The sequence below is a fragment of the Rhopilema esculentum genome, chromosome 16 (assembly GCF_057945365.1).
Source record: "Rhopilema esculentum isolate cy_ngs chromosome 16, ASM5794536v1, whole genome shotgun sequence".
Taxonomy (NCBI): Eukaryota; Metazoa; Cnidaria; class Scyphozoa; order Rhizostomeae; family Rhizostomatidae; genus Rhopilema; species Rhopilema esculentum.
This window is the reverse complement of record NC_142830.1, coordinates 12,349,254-12,371,269: the sequence shown is the minus strand read 5'-3', so window position 1 is coordinate 12,371,269 and position 22,016 is coordinate 12,349,254. Positions and strand designations below refer to the sequence as shown.

The 22,016-nt window shown below is 35.5% G+C and overlaps 1 protein-coding gene across 2 annotated transcripts; it reads right to left on the bottom strand.

Annotated features, from left to right (window-relative positions):
* Nucleotides 1-5,195: 5,195 nt before the first annotated feature.
* On the bottom strand, nt 5,196-16,787 carry LOC135682304 (uncharacterized). 2 transcript variants are annotated; one of them, XM_065197141.2, is made up of 10 exons: nt 16,429-16,787; nt 14,110-14,191; nt 12,966-13,097; nt 12,075-12,135; nt 11,361-11,423; nt 10,835-10,880; nt 10,169-10,259; nt 9,643-9,715; nt 8,803-8,888; nt 5,196-8,369 (listed from the first exon to the last, which is right to left on the bottom strand). In XM_065197141.2, the coding sequence occupies exons 1-10, from the start codon at nt 16,452-16,454 to the stop codon at nt 6,597-6,599; spliced, it is 2,433 nt and encodes an 810-aa protein (XP_065053213.2). In that variant the 5' UTR covers nt 16,455-16,787; the 3' UTR covers nt 5,196-6,596. The 2 variants fall into 2 exon arrangements, with proteins under 2 accessions (XP_065053213.2, XP_065053212.2); XM_065197140.2 differs by lacking the exon at nt 16,429-16,787 and adding an exon at nt 16,009-16,422.
* Between the last annotated feature and the right edge of the window lie 5,229 nt (nt 16,788-22,016).

Sequence of the window (22,016 nt, the reverse complement as noted above, 5' to 3'; positions counted from 1 at the left end):
GGGAGGGTGAGCTTTAATTGCCTAAAATAAAATGCAGGGGATTCCTTCCAAGAATTGCTGCTGTGTTTTATAACAACCACAAAATACAGCACTCAGTAGGGGTCAAATAAAATTTCTGAAAATTGAAAAGGTTGAAGATTTGAAATGGCATTTGGCATAAAATGTAAATTGAATCTTTGGAAACCCTAACAATATTCTTGTTCCACATCCAGGCTATAAATGATGCCAAAAATAATGAATATTTTGATATTTAAAAAGACCCCAGTTTCTAAAGAACTGGAAATTTTGAATTGAGAAATTCTCAAAAAAAACTTCTGTTTTGAAAGGGTGAACAGCCTTTTTTTATTAGACATTATATTGTTTGAAACTGGGACACTTTCAAGATTTCCAGGGGCTGTGGGGGTGTGACACCCTGCAAGAGTCATTAATCTGCATTTTGCAAGATTCCACAAGGATCTGTACTTAGTCTGATCCTTTTCTTGAAAGTTTGAAATTTAGACTGATTTCCAAGTAAATGTTTACAGAATCGGTAAATAGTTCTGCAGATGAACACTTTCTGATTTCTTCCTCTTAAAGCATGCCAGACTTACTATCGCCTTAGAGCAGCTATTCTTAAGGCCCATTCTTCCATTCTTAAAGCTTAGAGGGAAGGGGAAGCAGGGGGTGTAGTGCTATCAATATAACAAGGGGGGTCTTGCGCAAAACGCTGCAAAAAACAATAGCAAAAGTAGAAATTGGCTATTTTTGGCATTAACAAGGGCCTGAGCCCCCCTAGCACTACACCCTTGAGGGAAAGCCAATGTTACATTCAAATGGTTGGAATAAAATGAGAAGATTGCCAGTCTAGAATAATTTCAGACCATCTTGATCAGGAAAGACCGTTCAGATACAAGTTGTATTGACGTTAGCCTCAATGAGAAGAACATTTAATCTGAAAAAACTGTTAAGCTTTTAAGGTACCAAACTCGACAACAAACCTTAATTATCCCTATATTTCAGATTTGTTTCTTTCATCTTTAATTACTGCCTCTCAGTGTGGCATTTTTTATCTGCAAAGTCATGGCAAAAAGTCGAAGGTATGCAAGAGAAAGCTTTAAGACTGTTTAATGATAACAATTCTCAATACGAAGAGTTAATAACAAATTTAGCGAAAAATTATGGTTCATAGGCTGATGGTTCATACAACTTCCCTTTCAGGCAAGTCTCATTTAATTTCAATTATTTGTTACATGGTGCCCCAAATGTTGGAAAATGTTTTTCAGTACTTAAATAGTGATATTTTTATTCATTTTGTGTCCACCTATCTGGAGAGAGTCTTGCCATTTAATAGCAAAATTAAGAAAATTTTTATTCATTTTGAGAGGGGCAACCGGAAAACACTGTTATTCCGTCTCTGAAGAAGGCGATAAAAGTATCAAGAATTTGATGAAGAAACAGGAACGACTGCTGTTTTCTGCAGCTTCTAGAATATTTGGTATGATAACTCTCAAATTCAGAATTAAAATTGTAGATTTGTGTCAGGGATCAGCAAGCCACCCATATTTGGAAGTAAACGTTATGCCTGTGATTGGCCGAACCATAGGGTACTCTACCGATCCCCTGGTTGAACCTTCTAAAGAAAGCCATCAAATTTAGCATTAATGATTGGGTTTATACTTGCGTGATTTTTTAAATTTGTCAAGGTATTGAAAGTGAAAGAAAGAATAGAATTAATTAGAAACCATAGTATCAACTTTCATACTCTCAACCTTCCGCAGAAAAAAGATGAATTGGAGAGACCGCACCTTCATGCAACGAAGAAGCTACACTCTTTTTTTATGAGAACAACTTTATAAGAACACGAGCATCAAAATTGATCGAAGGTTAAAAACAAATTAAGAAAAATCTGGGGCTGAGCTGCTGTAAAATGGCAATTTTAAACAACGTTTTAACTAAAAAACGAGGACTTTTAGCCATGTGTGGGCGCTTTTCCGTAAATATTCAAACACCTCCCTAGAGCGAAAAAGCTAGCAATCGCACTGCCTACACCCTATTAATTTAAGAACAAGTTAAGTTGTAAGGGCAAGAGAAAATTTAACTATCACAACAAAAGATTTTGAAGAAGTCTATCGTTTTGAGAAACGTGGGGGAAATAGCGACGACCACGCCCCCCCCCCCTTCGCGGAGGCGCTGTCTAGATCCGATTTAGAGGAATCTAACATTCAAATAAATGGTTCAACTATAATAGAAAGTAAGAAGTTTTTTGTAAAGAAGCTGGGAAAAAAGTGAACGCTCTAGCCAGGATTGCTTCGTATATGAACGAATCTAAGCGAATTCTTTTAATGAAAACGTTCATGCTATCATATTTTAATTATTGTGCTCTTATTTGGATGTTTTGCAGTAGGAAAAGTAATAGCCGGATAAACCGTATTCATGAAAGAGCAACGAGAATGGCTCATGATGATTATGAATCAACTTTTGAACAACTTTTGACAAAGAACAAAACAATAAATTCTCATAAGAAAATTTTACAATATCTTGCGATAGAAATTTCAAAACATTTAACGGTTTGAATCCACCTTTTATGGATGAAATATTTTCCACAAAAGAATGCCCATATTACTTAAGAAACTCCCAATTCAAAACAGCGGAGCCACATTACAAAATATATGGATTTAATACCGTATCATACAGATGTAGCCAAATACGAAACTCTGTTCCAAACGAGATAAAGTACTCCCCTACTTTACAAATATTCAAGAAAAAATTCTCAGAATTTACATCATTCAATTGTACTTGTAAAATTTGCAAGGAATACGTAAGCAACATCGGTTATATTTGATTTATATTATATTTAGTATTGGTAATTTAAATTAGTTGGTTTTAATTAGCTTGCATAGCTAGAAATTGTGCTAACTTCAAATAAAGAAAGAAAAAAGAATTGTCAGAAGAAATAGTTTATTTCGAGGGGCAAATCACTCTCTTTGGATATCCGTTTGTTTTATCTTAAAATCCCCGGAAATCCTTTTTGTTTTTGTGAAAATCTCGGTTTATATAAGCTTAAACATGACAACAATTACCAGGAATTTACTAAAACCATCAAATATATCAATTCTAATTGTTAGAGCAGGTTTAACTGTAAGGTTGTAAAAATTGCTTCAATGATTGCATTTTTGAGCCATCTGGAAACATGAAGAATCGAAAATTTCCCCACCCTTAATCGTGTGCTTGTTTATTGCTCCTGTCGAAATAATCTGCAACCGGGCAAAGGCTAATTAGACCAGGTTAATTTTAGAAGTAGGTGCCACCTAAAAGCGAACAAACTGCTGTGGTCATTTTCAAGTATCCACATATGTAGGGGTTCAGAAAAGTGATGGTGAACGTTAATCTGCTGGGATCTAAGGGGTGAGAACGGGGGTGAAACAGTTAGCGCTAAGACGTTATGCCTCCGCGGAGGAGAAATCTGAGTATTTCTTTTTGGATACAACACAAGTTAGATTTTAACCATATGAATAAAGCACTGTGGCGCCTTTTAATTGCGGCACCCCTACGTAAAGGAAAATATTATATCTTGAGCAAGTTGTTTTCTCTAGAAAAAGAGAAGCCTTGTGTTAGAAGGAGTTACAGCAAAACGAAAGGTTTGTAAGGACATTCAATCTGCATGGGTCAATGTCCATATTGTGCTTGACTCAACCTTTTCTGCTTGACTTAACGTCCATATTGATACTGTAGACCTGTCTGATGCCAAACCCTAATTATAAGAATGATGTTGACTGCATTATGATTTGAGAGTCGTTCATCAACACATCTCGGGCAGTATTATGTTACATTGAAATATGCAGAAAATATAATAAAAACTTAACAAGCATAAGAAATTCTGTAGTTTAAGGTGAACTAACCACTGAAGTTGCTAAAACTCTTATAGCAGCATGATTATGATTTATTGTAACAAAGAGCCAAGACTAAGACTTTCTTATAAGAACAAGGGTAAATTGTGATCACGTGGCCTTTTTTAATTGCGAAAAGGAGTCGGTTTAAACTGAATGTACTCAAAAATGGTCTTACCTACGGTTGTGAAGTAAATAATGTAATCCGGTTAATCCAGTAGCGAAGAAGCCCTTTTAGCCACGCCCGAGAATAAAACGCTTTCTTCTGATTTCGGAAACCCAATCCTTGGTGAATTAGCCATAGGGAATTGAATTTATGTCTTTGCAACAGTAATTTATGTACTTAAATGTATTTCAAAAAGCAAAAAAATCATCACCAGGCAATTTTCCTATTTTTTTCATAAACATATTTTCTTGTTAATCAGTGAAAGCAATGATTTCTTAGCACATTAATGTTCATTAACGCTTCTTATGTTATTCATGTTTGAGAGTCATTATCCATCCACGTTAGACTGACAACCTTAAATAGGGCATCCAAGTAAGGAATATTTCAGATAATTAGTAAACAAAACAGTTGTGGAGAGTGAATTGAACAATTTGCCAACAAATTTGGTCCTTTTTGTGAGCTACCAGCAGTAAGTGATGGTCAACGAACTATGAATATAAAATCTAACATGAAAAGATATCTAATAAATACTTTATCCTGGTAGGTATGAGATTTCATTTTGTGCAGTTTTATTATACATGCTATGCAAGAGTTTAAAATTCAGTGGCCCCTGAAAAAGATCCACGTTTTTCTGGCCGACCCACGTTTTTCTGGCCCGGCATAAGAACCCCTGACTTAGAAGAAGCCTTACTATTTTGATTTGGCTATGACATTATGGTTAAGATATCAAATTTTTGTACAGCATAAAGAAAATAATTTAGGAAAGAATCTGCAAGTTGGCCCCAGAACTCCTGCGCAAATTTACTGAAATCCAAATCAGACAGAATTTTTATCATTTAATTTTAATTTGTGCAATTAGCGTTTATTCGTAATCAACAATTCAGCTTTGCTATCAGAGCTACATATCCTAATTTTCAGACCACGCTAAAAAGGGCCCTCTTCAGTTCTTCGTGGCTGGTTAAAATTCTGAGCCAGTCCGCCACTACATGGGTTAAAAACTTAAAAACAGTTAAAACTGATTCACCTCGAGACTTCGTTTTAAAACTTACCCGTTTTATCAGATAACTATTAACTTGTTTTTTGTTTAAAGCCGGGTTAGTGGAAAGGCTGCCACTATCACGCTGGTAGCAATAACAAAGAACTAAACAAGATCAAAACCCAACTTTTCTGTATCGAATTTATCAAACACTTATGCGACATATTGTAATTTCACTGTCAACCGCCAGTCTGTTTTATTATGCAGACAATTAAAATATAAAAAAGTTATTCCAAATACAATTTTATAGTGATAATAACAATAAATGTTTGCCTGGGTCAATGTTTTCTCTTGCAGATACCTAAGATCCACCATAGGCCTTGCTTTCGATCACGGGTGGAGGGGAGGGGGTTCATGAAAATCCCTTACAGATACAGAAAACACGATACAGCACAATGAAACAGAATGGACAGGGAAAACATCAAAATATGCGCTGGGTAGCAGAGGTGTCTTCAAGTTATGGGGAAACATTCCTGTTTTTCAAAGAATTTTTATTACAATAGGCATAAAATATTAATTCAAGTTCTGTAACGACCCAAATCTGAATTTCCGCTTAGATTATGGGAAGTTAGATTTTTTGACATAGACCGGGGAGGAAAATTTCTATAAAAACTTCAGTTTGTGGACACCCTATAGACAAGAAAAGGTTTATCTCCAGTAATCAATTATGCAAACTTGCACATGAACATATCTGTGAATAGCCTTTCAAGATTTTGTTCAGTTTTTAATATATATAATAGAACAGGTGACTCGTGGACCTCATTAAATACTTCTATATCCAATTTGTAACTAAACCTATCGTTCTAGGCTTCGCAAATTTAGAAGCCATTTTAACCCAAATTAATTACAAAATGTAACTAAACCTGTACAAACTCATAAATGTTAGAGGTATTCTTACACATCAGCCGGCAAAAAATCAATTGGCCTTTCCAGTGGAGAAAACTAAAAAATAATTCTAACTACGAGGGGCGTATATATAAATATACGTGCACCCAATCAAATATTTACTGCAGCTTCCACCCTTACTGCAGCTTCCACCCTTACTGCAGCTGCAACTAGTTTTCAAATAGACCCTACATAATTTTCACAAAGGTGTGTCGGTGATGAAAAATTATATAATGACTGATCAATCATTGGAAACCCTTTAAAGACCCTCCGAATCAAATCCCTACGAGCCATCTAATCTAAGAGCAACTGAATTCACTCCTTCCACTAGCTTCAGCAAATTTCAAAGTTGTTAAAAAGTTTTAGTCTGAACTAGAATAAAAGTATCTGCTATTTTCCATTATATGTCCAATGTAACTATTTGCTGATCTTAAACAGCACACAGCGACAGCTGACGCTTTCCAGGGATTAAGATCCAAATTGGGTACAATACCTACTTATGATTTTTTATAAACCTACCTACAGGTAAAGTGCTTTGAAAATTACTAATGAAACTTTCTATGTCTAAGGTCCACTAAAGTCTAAGTTAATTTATAAAAGCAATGGACAGACTAGTAAATGTATAAATTCACAAAAGATGTCCCTAAGGAGGAGGAAACGGGGGTAGGTTAAGAGGAGGTGGGGGCGGCAACCCCATGACATGTTGCAGAACCAAGCCTTGCGGTGGTCGAGGGGGCTGTGCCAGAAGCCCCATGTTTGAAGAAAATAAGTTTGCAGTGTTTATTGTTTGTCCATAAACCCGGGATGAGTCAGAACTGACAGTCTGGCCATCAGGTTGGCCTTGGAAATACACCTGGGGAATACCATAGGTGCTTGAAGATGCAGTCGATTGCGCATTGGTTAAAAATTGAGCCTGTCCTCCCTGGTATCCTTGAGATGCCATTCCAGCTGCCTGCTGTTGTTGTAACACTTGATGCTGCAAAGGAAACAGTGCCTGCTGTCCTTGACTTTGCAGTGAGGTTGACTGGGGTAGTTGATTTTGGCCTTGGATTACTTGACCAGCTACCAAACCCCCTTGATTAACGACCGACTGCTGAACTTGTGGCACACTGTATGTTAGCGGTAGCGACGAGTTTTGTTCATACTCCACGGTGCTCGGGGGGGCTGGTGCTTGTTTATTCTCTGTTTCGGGAGGGCCAAAAGGAAGTGGAGGAGGAGAACTTAATAAAGAAGACACCTCTACTGAAGGAGGGGGAGGGGGCGGGGGCAACAGAGAGTCGTCAGAAAGTGAACCTGATTTAGTATTTGTTTTCTGTGTATGTCCATTTTTCTTTGGCGTCGATTTTTGTGCCTTTCTCTCGCTACTTGATGCTTTGAAGGGAGCCTGTAAATGCTTTGAGCTTTGACTAGCCAGTGACGGATCCTTTTTACTGATTTCATCCCCAGATTTATATGGTGATGATGTATTCTCGATTTTTATCCTCGAGTGTAGTTTCTCGCTACCCTCGGTTCCCCGAGTGCTGGCAGATTTTGATTGTTCATATTTCATCGCCCTATCCTTGCTATGCTTGTCTGGAAAGTTCGTGTGATGCTTTTGGCCGTGTGACGACTTTTCTGACATTTGTTGCTGGTGTCTATACGCCTCTGAATGCTTTTCACTTGGCGGTTTGTTTTTGTGTTTTTCGGATGACGATTTCATTTTCTTATGAACAGTATTACTACTACTGTTGCTACTAGAAGACATGTTTAAACCAGAGCTAGTGTGAGAGCTACTCTTGCTTGCATCTGACTCTAGCTTCTGCTTTTTGTGCGAAGGGTCTTCAACCCTTTGTTTCTTCGCAGGCGTTTCTGAAGTCGATGACGATTTGTCAACTTCAGGCAGACTGTGTTTATGATGTAAAGGTGGTAATGATAAGATGAACTTAGCTTCGGCAGAAATATCTTCTTTCGATGATGTTTTTGACTTGCTATTGTCCACTGATCGGTTACTTGTTGACGATTGCTTACCATCCGAGCTAGACCTCTCAGCGTTTGAGAGTTCAGAGCGCTTCTGGGCAGCCTTTTTCTCCTGTGAGTCATCAACAGTTTTGTTTCGATCATGTAAACGTTTTCCATGCTCGCGGTCGCTGTGTTTATGATGTTTATGATGCTTATGATGTTCCGTATTTTTCCTATCATGGTCGCTTTGACTAGAATGCTTCGAAGGTCTTTTCACGGAGTCAGCGTGATCTCTCTTCCCATCAACAGAATGGTCATGTTTCCGTGCAGAAGTGTCGCTCGGTTTTTCTAAGCTAGAGACATGCGTGGAACTTTTACCATCTATCTTATCGAATGTTTTATTAGCATTAGCATCTGTTTGCTTGTCAGCTCGGCTACCTTCGCTTTCTGAATCACGTTTAGGCAGCAGCGAACCACCCTATACAAATAAAAAATTATATTATGCAAGTAGAAAGCAATAGAAGGGCATATTCAATAGTTTACTTTTGTTAACTCTTAAAAATCTAAGTTAAAATTTCCTGTGTTTTTGATCGATTTGATACAACATCCATTTTAACAGCAGTTGGTTGATTCAGTCCAACGACAGAATAAGATCGTAGCAATTCCATCATGGTTAATAAATAAAGAAATAAATAATAATCGAATAAATTAAAACCAGAAAAATCACTAAAATCATAAAAATCGAAACCTAGATTTGTTCCCATCGCAAGATATATTTATTCTTTGGATATATCTGCATTAACAAGACATTCTAAAATTTACAAAATGCTAAGAACAAATGTGAAGAAAAATATCATTGAAAATACAAGATTCCACAATGGCAAAATTGTAGCAGAAAAATGGCAAAATACCTTGTAAATAACAGGGCCAGTTGAAATTTTCTTTTTTAATCTGGTAGGGCAGCTGTCTAATATCTTTATAAAAGAGGAACTCATTTCTAGAAAAAAACAGATAGAGCCTAAAGTGTTTGTTTATATGAAAAATCCTACATTAGCATCATCACATTTACCCTGATCAAGCCCTGAATTGCAGGTCAAAACATCACTTGTACATTTAATTTACTTTCAAATTCGATTTTCAACGTATTGGGTTCTCGTCGTCGTTAAGCTTTGTTCCTGTCTTTTCCTTTTATCCAAAATCACTGCAAGATTCACAGAATTCCGTGAATAGCCCAACCAGCGAATTTCTTCTTACATAAAAAAACCTAGTTCAGCTGAGATGAAGTAGACTTGCTGAACAAATGCAAGCCTACTAAGAGATACGTTCTCGTCTTTGATTTCGCTGCAACCATTCAAGTGGATCCTTACCTTGAAGTTGCTCATGTCTTTAAACAACACAGTGGTATATCTGACATTTAAACAGATCGAAGGTGTTATCCTAAAATAGGGGTGGGCAGCTTTGAAAAAATTCTCTTCCCAGGCCGGATTCTGGTCCCCGAGCCATAATCTGGTCCCGGGCAGTATTCTGGTCCCGGGCCATAGGTGGCCCACCCCTGTCCTAAAATAATTCTGTACATTGACTGTTCCAAAACTGATGACCTAAGATAAAAACATTACTTCAGCTTAAAGCTCCTTTCAGCTTAAAACTGCTCACTTCTAAAATTAATATTGAATTCCTCCCAATAACTTAATATAAAACAGTTCCAGTCACAAAAATTTGCAAATAAAAAAACATGAAGCAGAGGTGATTACCTTCAATTTTTTCTATAGTTGTATTACTGTCCATGAACTCCCACCAGTGTTTTTTGTCCTGTGTCTCTGGGATCTTCAATTACAAGAGAAGGCTATCTACACATGTCTAAATTATTAAATTGTTTATATATTTTGACCTTATTTTTTTTATCATGTGTAAAAGCGAAAGAGTTAGGGGCTGAGAGAATATTATACTGACAAAAAAGCTGAAATGGATAAAAAAATAAATCTTTGTTTGACAGCTAACCTTGATCAATAATAATTAAGACTTTTTCATTCAATTTTTCTATCTTACTTTCTAAAAGATATAAAAACATTGATAAAACATTCATCATCTGACAATATTAGTCAAATAAAATCATATTTATGAATATACTGACCCAATATGTTGAATTATACTATGAATTTAACATCTTGGCTAACCTTGGCTTATTTTCAATAAAAAGATTAATAATTGAAATTATGAAGGAATACATTTGTAAAAATGTAGCTATTTATACAAAATCATCTAAATAATTAAAACTACCTCATAGCTCATCCACTTGCAAGCTACAAAAATGCAGACACAAGCAACAACTGTTGGTTTTTCTTCAATGCAGAACGTTGTCAGATGAAGGCTGTATGAAGAGATATACAGGCTTATTGAGCTTAATGTGGAAAAAATGCTGAATTCTTACAAGCAAACAGAAGATGAAGATGCTGATCAAATTTATAGATGCATCCTGAAGCTCATCATTTAACACTTAAAAGTTCTGTAGAAAAAAATCTTCAATTTATCCTCCAAGCTCAAAATAACAAATCTAGCACTCAAATAATCATTTCCATTTTCATGCACCTCTTTGTCATTATCAAACATTTCATGAAGTGTGTTGAATGAAAAGTGTTTGAGAATGATATCAGATGTTTTAGCTTTTGAGCACAAACCTGAAATTCTGCAGCAAAAAGCTTATTCCACTTATTCATAGCATAACACATGAAAATTAAAATCTGTAAGGCTTCTTACTCTAATGAGCCCTGTTTAAAGCAGATAAATAAGTATATTTGACAAATTTGTTACAGGTCAAAATCCTTATGCCACTGCAGGCTTTTGAGAAGACATGCCACAAATAAATATCCAATACTCTTGCATTACAAATCAGTGCTATTGAACAACAAATAGGTCCGACTGGAAGCCAATAGAAGGGACTCTCACCAATTTGTTGCTAGGAAATAGGATGTCTGAGCCAATTCTTTGGCAGCTGCAACAAAATAAATCAAATATTCAAAGATATTTGTCCCCATCTATCCCATGAACACACCGCCTCCTTTAAATATATACCCATCTTTGAATTATTGAATATATACTATATATCTTCATTATATATATATATTCATGAAACCAGGGTAGCTTAGGCAAACAAGTCTGTAGGGCATTGACTTTGAAGAAACTTTGAATTTGGAAAATATCTTTAAACTTCAAACAACCATCTTAAGCTTAATTTCCCTTTCAATTTCAATCTGATTTTCAATCTTGCAATAATCAAACTGTGCCAAGGTTTTAAGATGGTCAACTCAAAATCTTACGTTTCAGTTTCTCATTTTACTGGGACACAGTTTTGAAACTTTGCCAGTGGCACGCGAAAAAGGAGAAAATGAGCAGTTTTCAAAACTATTCAATGAAGTTTATGAGACGGGTATTTGATACTAAAAAATAAGCAAACAAACTAAATGTTACTGACCTTTTACCATCTGTGCACACTTGACTACATATGTGTGTGGATGCTCAACAGAAAGGTCAAAACCTAAAATATAGGAATAACCTCTCAATTTGTTGTCAAAGATAAACTAATGCCTGCATGGTGTTTGGTTAATTGACTATATATATATATATTTTGTCATCTAATATAAAAAAGTATTTTCTAGGAGTCTATTGCATATTTACAAAATAAATCAAACTCTTTATAGTAAATTGACATAACAAATTGCAAAAGCTTTAGATAAACAGTCACTGCTGCATATTTTTTAAATTTTGAGAGATAAAGGTACACAATATAGAAAGGATGAAAATGACAAACAAGCATAAAAACAAATAAAATAAAGCTCTTCAACTGTCTTTCAATATGCTACCAAATATAACCATGGAACCATGAAAACTTTTTTTTTTAAATAGCATCTTTCTATTAGAAACATTATTGCCTTTTTTATTTCATAAATATATAACCTATAGGCATTAGAATAAGATCACATGTTCTTGAAATCTCTTGTTCATGATAACAAAAGTTTGTTCAGAATCCTGTTATAAACTGGTTCACAAAAACAGAAGTAAAATGGTTGGAATGTTTACCAGTCTATATTTAAGAGAATGCAATTCAATGCTCTTTAGAATAATCTATCAAATTTATATGGATATATATATCAAACTGACTGCAGATTCTTATAAAATTTACACTTACCTAATGTCTGTAGGAGAATACTCTCATTGTCAACAAGATCCTGAGCCATTTGCATATACTCCTACAGATAAATTCAAATATTCATCAAATCAAAATTAAACATATATGTAAATCAAGAGACAAGAAACTGAGGGACAGAAGAACAAAATACTATGATATCTGCAGAGAGGGGAATTTAACAGATGCCTTATCATCAAATTGAGCATCAACCTCAGAGTTGCAACTTGAAGTCTTCTTGTTTTATACAACAATAACTAAAGCCACAGACTGTACATAAAACAGATTTAAAAACTTTCTGTCTAGCATCATAATTGAGCAATTTTATGATGACTGCATTAATTTGACACTCTATCTAACATAAAAACTTCTACAAATTTTCATTGTCCAAAGCATATATCAGACCCAAAATGGCTGTATTAAAAGACAATACTGTTCCCCTATTTTGGCATAGCCAGTGGTGGAGCAAGACATTTCAAAATTATAATACTATTGAGAATAAGCGCCTTCTTTCTAGCATGCCAGTAATAGTGTTGAAATGCAAAGAAATCACTTTTTAGAAGTCTACTTCCAATGAAGCCCGCCTTAGAATATTTACATTCTAAAAGTTTTTTGCTGTTTTTGTTTATTTTATCAAAAAAACATAGTTTTTATTCTATTTGTGTTTTCCCAGTTAATATAAAAAACAACCAGCTTATAAACAAATGGCTATGTTTTCCATTTGTAAAAAGGAAAGGCTAACAAAAAATTAAACACTAGATATTGCAAAAAAATGGAAGCTGGATTTTTCGATAGGACACATGGTGGCTCATACGGAGGTTGACATTCTAAGGGATCTGCAAATGTATTGGGTCTGTTTTGCAAGGGAATAACAATAAAACACAAAACACTTACATCACTTTGGATATCTAGCTGTACATCTGAATCTTTGTGCAAACATCTATGGGCAACCTTGAGGACATGTTCCAATTTTCTTGGCTGTTCCTCAACTTTTGCTCCAAGAAATATAAAGCAAGGTGCCATGGTCTAAAGATAAACAATAAAAATTGTCACAGAAGAATTATATTCTTCTGAAACCTAAAAGTAACTAGATAAACAATTTGGTCAAAAAATTAATCTTGCGATAGTCAATGCAAATATGTCAAGAATGTTGGCCATTGAGTATTTGCCCAGAAATTCTTCATGCATCCAGCCTTTAGGCCTTGCAAGGAAAGGCAATAGAGCCTGTTTGTATGCCTCAAGACATGTCTAAAAAGTTGTTTATGCTTAACAAACTGTGCACCTACTCTTACCCAATTATAACAGTGCGTTATTGCAGCCAAAATAAATTTTTTAAAAAGCCGGGAGCACTGGCTTATTTTTCAAATGAAAACAATTCATCACATTTTATTTGCTTTTACACACTTTTTTATAAGAACCAGTAAATTTAAGTTCAGGCTGACTGTTCTTAATTTTTTCGAAAACTGAGGCTGGATTATTCTTAAATTGTTCTTAATTTAATAGGGTGTAAGCAGTGCGAGTGCTAGCTTTTTCACTATAGGGAGGTAGTCAGGTCTCATTTGCCAACAAAATGAGTGAGACAACCTTCATTTGCCGATAGGTTTGAATATTTACCAAAAAGCACACACACATGGCTAAAAATCTTTGATTTTGAGAATAAACGTTGTAGAAGCAGAGCCTCAGCTAGTTCTTAATTTGTTGTTAACTTTTGACCAATTTTGAGGATTGTGTTCTGATAAAATTGTTGTTATAGAAAAAGAGTGTAAATAAACAGTAATTTGATATTTTCTTAGAACTCCATAGAATATAGAAGATTCAAAAGAAAAAAACCGACAATGCCTTGTGCTTGGATGAAAAATGACGTCCTTAACCTTAAACATGTTTTAAAAGATAAAAGCCGCTGACATGACAAACTTTTTACAAAGTCAAAAGATCACAATAACATGAGATACTGCTGTGAACAATTTTCACTTGAACAATGAAAATTTCCTCATGTTTCTAGAGAGAGAATCTTTTAAAAAAATAAAAGTTCACTCACATTTCTATGGAATTGTTTAAATGAGTGGAACATGTAGAATCGGTGCATGTAGACAATTGAAGTGTTGATGCATAACTGACTCCTAAAAATGCAGAAAATAATTTTCTCAAACAACAAGCTTGGTTTAGAACAGAAATATGGGGAAATTATGTTTCTCTTCTTGTGATTATATGTTTTAACAAGTTTTGGGTGGTGTGGTTATCAGGGGGATGCTGCTTGGATGCATCTAGTGTCATTGCCAGCCACCGTTTATATCAAGCCATAGTAAATTCAGTGAAATATCAGCACATAGATAGCTTTTGGTGCCATTTTTTCCTGTTTTTGATTGTGGAGGCCAAAACTAAAAAATTTGGAAAGCATTAAATGGAAAAGAAACTTCAACAACTGAATAATAAATATAGAGCAAGGGATGCACATGCCATTGATATTGTCATCCTAAGGAGTACAGGGAATGTGGATATTAAAAGCACCATACTTTCAAGATGCATGCCTCAGAACAAAAGTGACAAAAGTAGAGAACAACATGCAGGTATTAAAAGAAGGATCAGATGTACATTCTAATTAATTGTGCTAAGGTCTGTGTCATGGGTTTTATGTGTGAGTGGAAGAAAAGTAAAAAAAAATAAGAGAAGACACTAACTATGGAGATTGCATTTAAATACAATTTATATCTTTATTCTTTATCTTGTAAGCTTTGTGATAGTAGTTTAAAGTATGATTTATGTGATTTGATTACATAGAGACACTGATAACCTTGAAGAAACGCTAATATACATAATTATTTTAGATTTTCAACATTTGTTCTGATACCTCCAAGGATAAATGGAAACACAAAGGCTGTGGTCCAATATCTTAAATTTGAAACACATACATTTGAACAGAGAAATTTTGCTAACAAACATTTGCAAACCACCAACAGAAACACAATAGAAATTACAGCTCAAATGCCATCACAAAATGTTATTTATTGTCATGTATAGATGTGGTTTTTCAATTCAGTCACTTTGGAACATGATCAGATCAAATTAAACCAGTCAGTAAAATCTTTAAGTTATATTTTCAAAACATTGTATATTAAAACATAGGTTAGATTCATATTTTTGGCAAAAGTTTAGGACACTGGAATCAAGCAATGTCCTATGTATGGCAAAAGAAAAAAGTATTCTTAAAAATTCCAACTAGTTTTATATTTTGAGGATAAATGTGTACCCGCACACTGTAAACATCTCCTAACAGAGATACATTTTCTTTTAAGAAGGTTCAGAAAAAATATGGTGTATGAAATTTAGGCTAGATTTGTCATGTTTTGGGAAACAGAGAAGAAATTTGAAAAAGAATTAAATGCTCTTAAAATACAAAAAAGCTTTTCTTTTTCAAGAATTTTTTTACCTTTACTTCTGGTCATCATTTACTACTGATGTTTGCAGAAAAATTCGTAAGCCGACACAATCAAATCCATACGACGACAAAATTGTTGGCCTAGCAGCTCAATGTTTGACGGGAGGGTAACAGTGATGCTGTGGAATGATATATTGCTATCCAATGAACGTTAGATATCGTAGTTGTTAAGGGATTTTAAGCTACTTTGAATCAGCTTGGCGATACATTTTGAGCGATATCAAAACTTTACCGCCACAGACAGCAAAATTGGACTAGGCCGCCGTGCATGCCTAACCGTTTTATTTCGCGATAAGAAAGGTAGGTAACCTCAAACCTCTATAAACGTACATTAAAATGAAAGATTTTAAGGAAGCACAAGACTGGAGAAAAATGGATTATGGACAATATAAAGTAAACCAATTTCGTGACGGGCATGGCGTCACACTGGACGAGGAAGACATCATTCAGTGTGCATAGGAAATCAATCGTCGTGTAGTACTACTGGGGAAGTGTACATACACTGCAAGTCTTTGCCCAATATCTTGAACGAAATTCGCACACTGCTGTCTATATCCAAGCTCTTTGGCACAGTCTATCCCACCTTCCCGAACTGATGGAGAGTTTCGTATTTGTTCCCGAGTAAAATACCATCGATCGGCCATTTTTAGAAGAGATTTCAACAACGACCTTGCTCGCAAAGAATGCTGGGAGCAGAAGATGAATACGAAATATCTTTTGACGTCAGTGCAAATAGCAACAGCCATTGGCTCATACTAAAATAATGTTAATTTATGCAAGTGTTGAAAAACGACAATTTTATGGCGGAAAGTCTGAACCATAGCAAAACAAAACCATAATTATGAAATTCAAAATGCTTTACATTTAAGAAATGAAAACTTTATCTTTGACTTTCAACAATATAAAAATTGACAAACTCACCCATTTCTGTTATGCTGCAAGCACATTTACATTGCAGCAAGACCTCCGCATAAACTTTGCTTCCCCGGTACGACCTTCCCAAGAATAACATAACACCAGCTGTCATAAAATTGAGATCTTTCTCTTCCAACCTGGGATTTTGAGAGTTGTCGCAAGCCATCCCTTTTATCATGCCAAAGAATCGCAAAAATTGTCGAGATAGGCCACTGGCTTAATATATAAATTAATTAACTAAAATTTTACATGTTTTCGATCAAATTCAAATTAGGCAAGACCCTACTTCGAACTTGCAGTTTGTACAACTGACGATTGCGTACGCTCCATCTTCGTAGCGACCCAACCGCTTCCCATGATGCATTGTAGGCGTCCAAGAGGTCACTCTAGTGCCGTGCTTTAGATTTAGTCCTATGACAGCCAGTACTTGTGCAAACAAGGAAAATAAAAAAAATTGCCAGCTAGTGATATTTTTAATGTAACAGAAATCAGACCTATAAAGCAAAAATTACTAGGAACTATAACTATAAGCACTTTACCACCAATGATGTAGGGCAACAGGCACCGCGGAGCAGAGGGTAGGCTGGGGGCTTTAGGCAATACAAAACATCTCAAAGCATTTTTAAGGCAACAAACATGGAAACAAACTTTTTGAGTTATGGCACAGTTGATGTTTTAAGCCATTTATTTGATCGGTCTTTTCTTTTCTTTACGCTAAGATAGATAATTTTTTGCGTCACTAAGAGTAAGGGGATGGATAGTTGTTTGCCAATAATGTGATTTTAACGTTTACCTACAGTATAAAAATTGCTTGCTGCGTCCTTCTCGCAGCAAATGAATCGGTGACGACATCGAAGCTTTCTCTTGTCTCTAGGTGGATATGATAACAAACTTGATCTGTCTATCCTGATGATAGTGTTTTGCATAAAAGCTTTTAGAAATTAGGTACTAGTGGATACTGCAAAACAGCAAGAAATATCCAATTCTACAACCATAGTCAAAATTAAAACAATGCAACGAATTTATTTAGAAAAATCTTCATCAATCTTCAGGCTCCACGGAGCAGGGGGGCTATAGACCCCCACCCACTTGTTGGAAAAAATGCAAAATATTAAGAAATGAGCCACCAGTAAAGCCTCTTTTCATTCAGTTTTATCTCCCGCACTTTTTTAGACTCCCACTTTTCTCAGCGCTCCGCGTTGCCTGATCCTTAACTCTGTGACATGTTGATTCTCCTTATAATGTGTCAATGCCCCCAAGTTGCATTTACCTACTTAGTAAAGTCGTTTAAAGAATTATAACATTGGAAAAGCATTTATCAAACGTAACTGACAATTGAGAAATACGTGTCTTTAAGCAATATTCTTAATTGCCCTATATTGTTCTTAAAAGTGAAGCTGATGCAAGGTGATGGGCTCCCACAAATCCTGATTTGACAAAATTGTCGTTAGATCAGCACCATTAGAAAAATAGGAACTTTTTTACCAGCTTTACTTATTACTTGCTCTTGAATTGCATAGAATAATCTCTTTTTATTTTTTTCTTTTGGTATAGAAATTTTTATTTATCACTAATAACTCTGCGACGTTCTACATTTTAGCTGTTTTAAATGTAATAATTTTTTAGTCAATGTATCCCATTGTAATTTCATAAAGAAAATGCTACTCAATTACAGCGAATGTTTGATTGGAAAAAGCTGATGACCCTTGCGGTCAGACTAGCAAAAAAAGTTTTACTGTCGTTTTACTCTGATGAAGCCCTGTATGCTCGGGGCGAAATATTAGTATATTCTTTAAATTTAATTTATTTTGAAAATTTTATTTCGTGACATTGGATTCTCGTCGTCGTATTGCTTTGCTCCTGTATATCTTTCATAACAACACTCATTGCAAGATTCACAGAATCCGGCGGATAGCCTATCCTGCGGTTCTTCCTTCTCACACATAGCAAAAAAATGTTTGCTGTATGGATTTAAATCTTGTATGGTAGAACAGCTAACAGAAAGCTTGGATCTCCTGCCAGAGCTATCTCCTGCCTGATCAGACTTCAAGATAATCAACAAAACCTGTCTTCAGTTTCTTGCAGAATTGTCCATAGACAACTCTATCAAAGTTTTAGCGCATGGCAAGCGCATGAATAAAGCCTCTAGTTTTGTTTCGAGGAGAATGTCTGTCCTTCTTTTTATTTCCAAACCACTGTCAAATAACTTATTTTACAGGACAGGTAAAGCTCATAAATCAGACTCCAGTTCGCAATAACGTTTTTAAAAATCCAAGATTCTTCAATAGCGATCGTATAATCAGCAGCAACCAACAATTACAAAATAACGACTTCATTCAACAAAAACTTCGACTAGACTGGACTTGCACTGAAAAAACATACGTTTTTAACAACATGAGTGACGCACACAAACCCTAATGACATAAATTAACAGCAAATGACTAAAAACAACTAGAATAGCGATGGCACGATGGAAAACAAAATGGACTGACGCAAACATCGAAAAACATCCTCGTTAACGAAAACGAGCCACAAACACGATGCACGAAAGACAAAACTAGTTGTGTAACACCACCTATGGTATCAATTTTGTAACACCACCTAGGGAAGAAAACAAACATTGGAGAGAGGCTCCGTTATTTGATTGATATATTATTGTTCATTGAAAACAAGAAATTTGTAATTTTTTTTTGGGGGGGGGGGGGGGGGGCTCGAGCCCCCAAGCCCAATCCCCAACGACATTAGCAGTAACGCCCTTGACTTTCAACAGTTTTGTCTCCCGACTTTTTGCGAAAGTCGACATATTTGCAGTACAGTTCCTAGACCAGAGTATGCTGTTTTTTATCAGAATCAAAGTATTTCAAATTGAATCTCGAAAATTCAAATTGAATAGAAGATTGCATCTGGCAATTTGGCGTCAAACAGTAATGCCTTGATTATTACGCAACATCTCATTCAAGGTAATGCAACAGTAATTGCATTGTTCTGTATCTCTAGCAGAAATAAATAAGGTTGATCCTATTTCAACAAATTTTTCAATAAGAAACGACATCAACATTGCACTAAAGAAGATTAAAAAATGATTTTGGTATCAGAAGTAGAACACGAGAAGTTTGCTGCCTCTTACAGCTCTTAATTTTTTGAAACACGGAGGGCGTGTTTAGAATTCATCAGTTATCTAATTTGAGCTTTAAAAAAGGTGGTGAAAGTGAACTTTTTAATATGAATTAGCCAAATTCAGCAGATTTATTACAAAAATTTGCACAGCTTTGATTCAAGAAAGCAAATAAGTTGAAGCCTGGACATGGGCCAACTCACAGGGGCACTTTTCATAGATCCCCGAAAAGCATTTGATACCGTAGATCACCAATCCTTGACCTCAAAGATATAACCTCACCAATATAACCAAAGATATAACCTTGACCTCACCAATCCATAATGGCATTGAAAACACTGATGTAAAATGGATCTAAGATTTTGTCTCAAATAAATTTCAAATTGTCAGCTTTGAGGGAGAATAGTCAAGAGAAGAAAAGATCTGGTTTGGTGTGCCACAGGGATCAATTTTGGGTCCACTGCTTTTTCTGAACTATGTAAACGATCTCCATTAGCAGATCGAGAAATCAAATATCATAATGTATGAAGATGACACTGTATTTTCCACATCAGCATACAGGCTCTACCTGGCAGTTCAATATCAATAATGTATCCTTTATTTTATCTTTATTCAACAAGGGAGTGGGGTCAACAATCTGTATAAAAGGGGTCTGCCACCTAAAAGCAGTCAATTTCACCAAGGGGTACAACTGACTGCACTCATTTTGGTACAAATGGGGCCCAAATGCTATAAACATGATTTTGTATGATTTTCATTTGTCGTCTGGAGAGTGACAACTTTGGAATCAGCTATACCACGCCAGTAGGCACTCTGCTGCAGGCAGAAATAGCGACCAAAGATGGGTAAAGTCTACTTAGGTACCCTATTCCTTATGGTTGAATAATATAACCTGTGGAAGTAGCCATAGCCTAGCAGCTTTATGAACCTTTTTGCAATGAGGTTAGGAAGAATGGAAAAGAGACTGGCGATTTCTGTTTCTCTGTTGTTGTTGTTTATGTTGTTCGTTCGTCGTGTTGCTCAACAAACGTCGACGAAGGATACCGAAAGATAGATAGACAATTCAGAAGTCTCTACAATTTATGTTTTAAAAGCGTTGGAGAGTTAACAAAACAATACGAGATGAGCTGGGAGCAAAATTTTCGAACGGACGGCCGCTTTCAGGGATCTGATGGGTTTAGAGGTAATTTTATGCAGGAAAACCCTCGCATGCACGGTCACACTATGAGTCCAGTTCAGGGGCAATTTCGACATCCAAAACCATACTTCGATAGTCCTCGGCTTCCCTTTCAACGGTCGGGGTTCCAAAATCCCCAAAATTATCACTTCAATCGACCGCCATACCAGCCAAGACCAGCAATGTCCGGCTTTCACTATCAACAACCACGAAATTCAAATTCTTTTGATAGGCAATGGAAGCATCCTAAATCCAGGTCTCAGGTCAGTGTGTTTTGTAAAATTGTTTATATACAAGGTATTAATGTTTGCGTGGGAATGCATTCCCTGTGCAGACAAAACTTTACAGTCTGGTTTGGAAAGGAGGACTGAGATAATATTAGCTAACTGTTATGATGTAGTGTTTTATACTTTCTTTGTGCGCATTTGTACATTACCCGAAGCATAGTCTGAGAAAATAGAAATGAACTGACTTAGGTTTTTGACATCCACAATATTTAAGTTTCCAGTCTGGATTCCAGTGAGAAGGAAATTTAAGTTATGCATGAATCTTGAGAAGAGACATAAGATCATTTAAAATACTGATACAAGAAAGTTTAGAAGTGATTGGTAGTATTGCTTTATTTGGCAATGTGAAAACTGTAGTTCCTTTGGAAAAGACCATTTCTTTTGTCTTTCATTTTGAAGAATGACACAATTCAGAATGGGAATTGATTAGTGAAATGCTTTCTACATATTTGAAATTATTCAACCACTTTAAGATTGATGTTTTCTGTTTAAAAATGGTGCACAGAAATGAAATTCACCTTTAATTTTTATTTTAGAAATTTGATGATAAATTTGATATTAAGAGATACTATAAAGAGTCAATGCTAGAAGACCCGTGGAAAGAGCTTATTCAGAAAAGGTCATCTGAGAAGGAAAAAATGTGTAGTCAATAAAGAGAAAAATTGCAAAATTTGGGGCTCAAGAGTTCATACTATGTATAACTATACATACACAAGTGTCCTAGGATAAACAGATCACACCATTTTTATGTACATAAAAGTTTATGTTTGTATTTAATATTTTGTAGACTTTGGTTACTATACAAATTATCAGAACACCATTTGACTAGAATGGAAAGAAATACAATTGTTTTTTTGGCACCCCAGAGTAGGTTTCTGCTTGTGGGTATATGTTTTCTGATTGGCTTGAATACACCCAAGCTGTTCTGAGATTAAGAGATTCATTTGATAAGATTGACAAAGATTAGCAACAGTTGTTTTGTATCCACAGAACTTGATGAAACTATTATGCATAT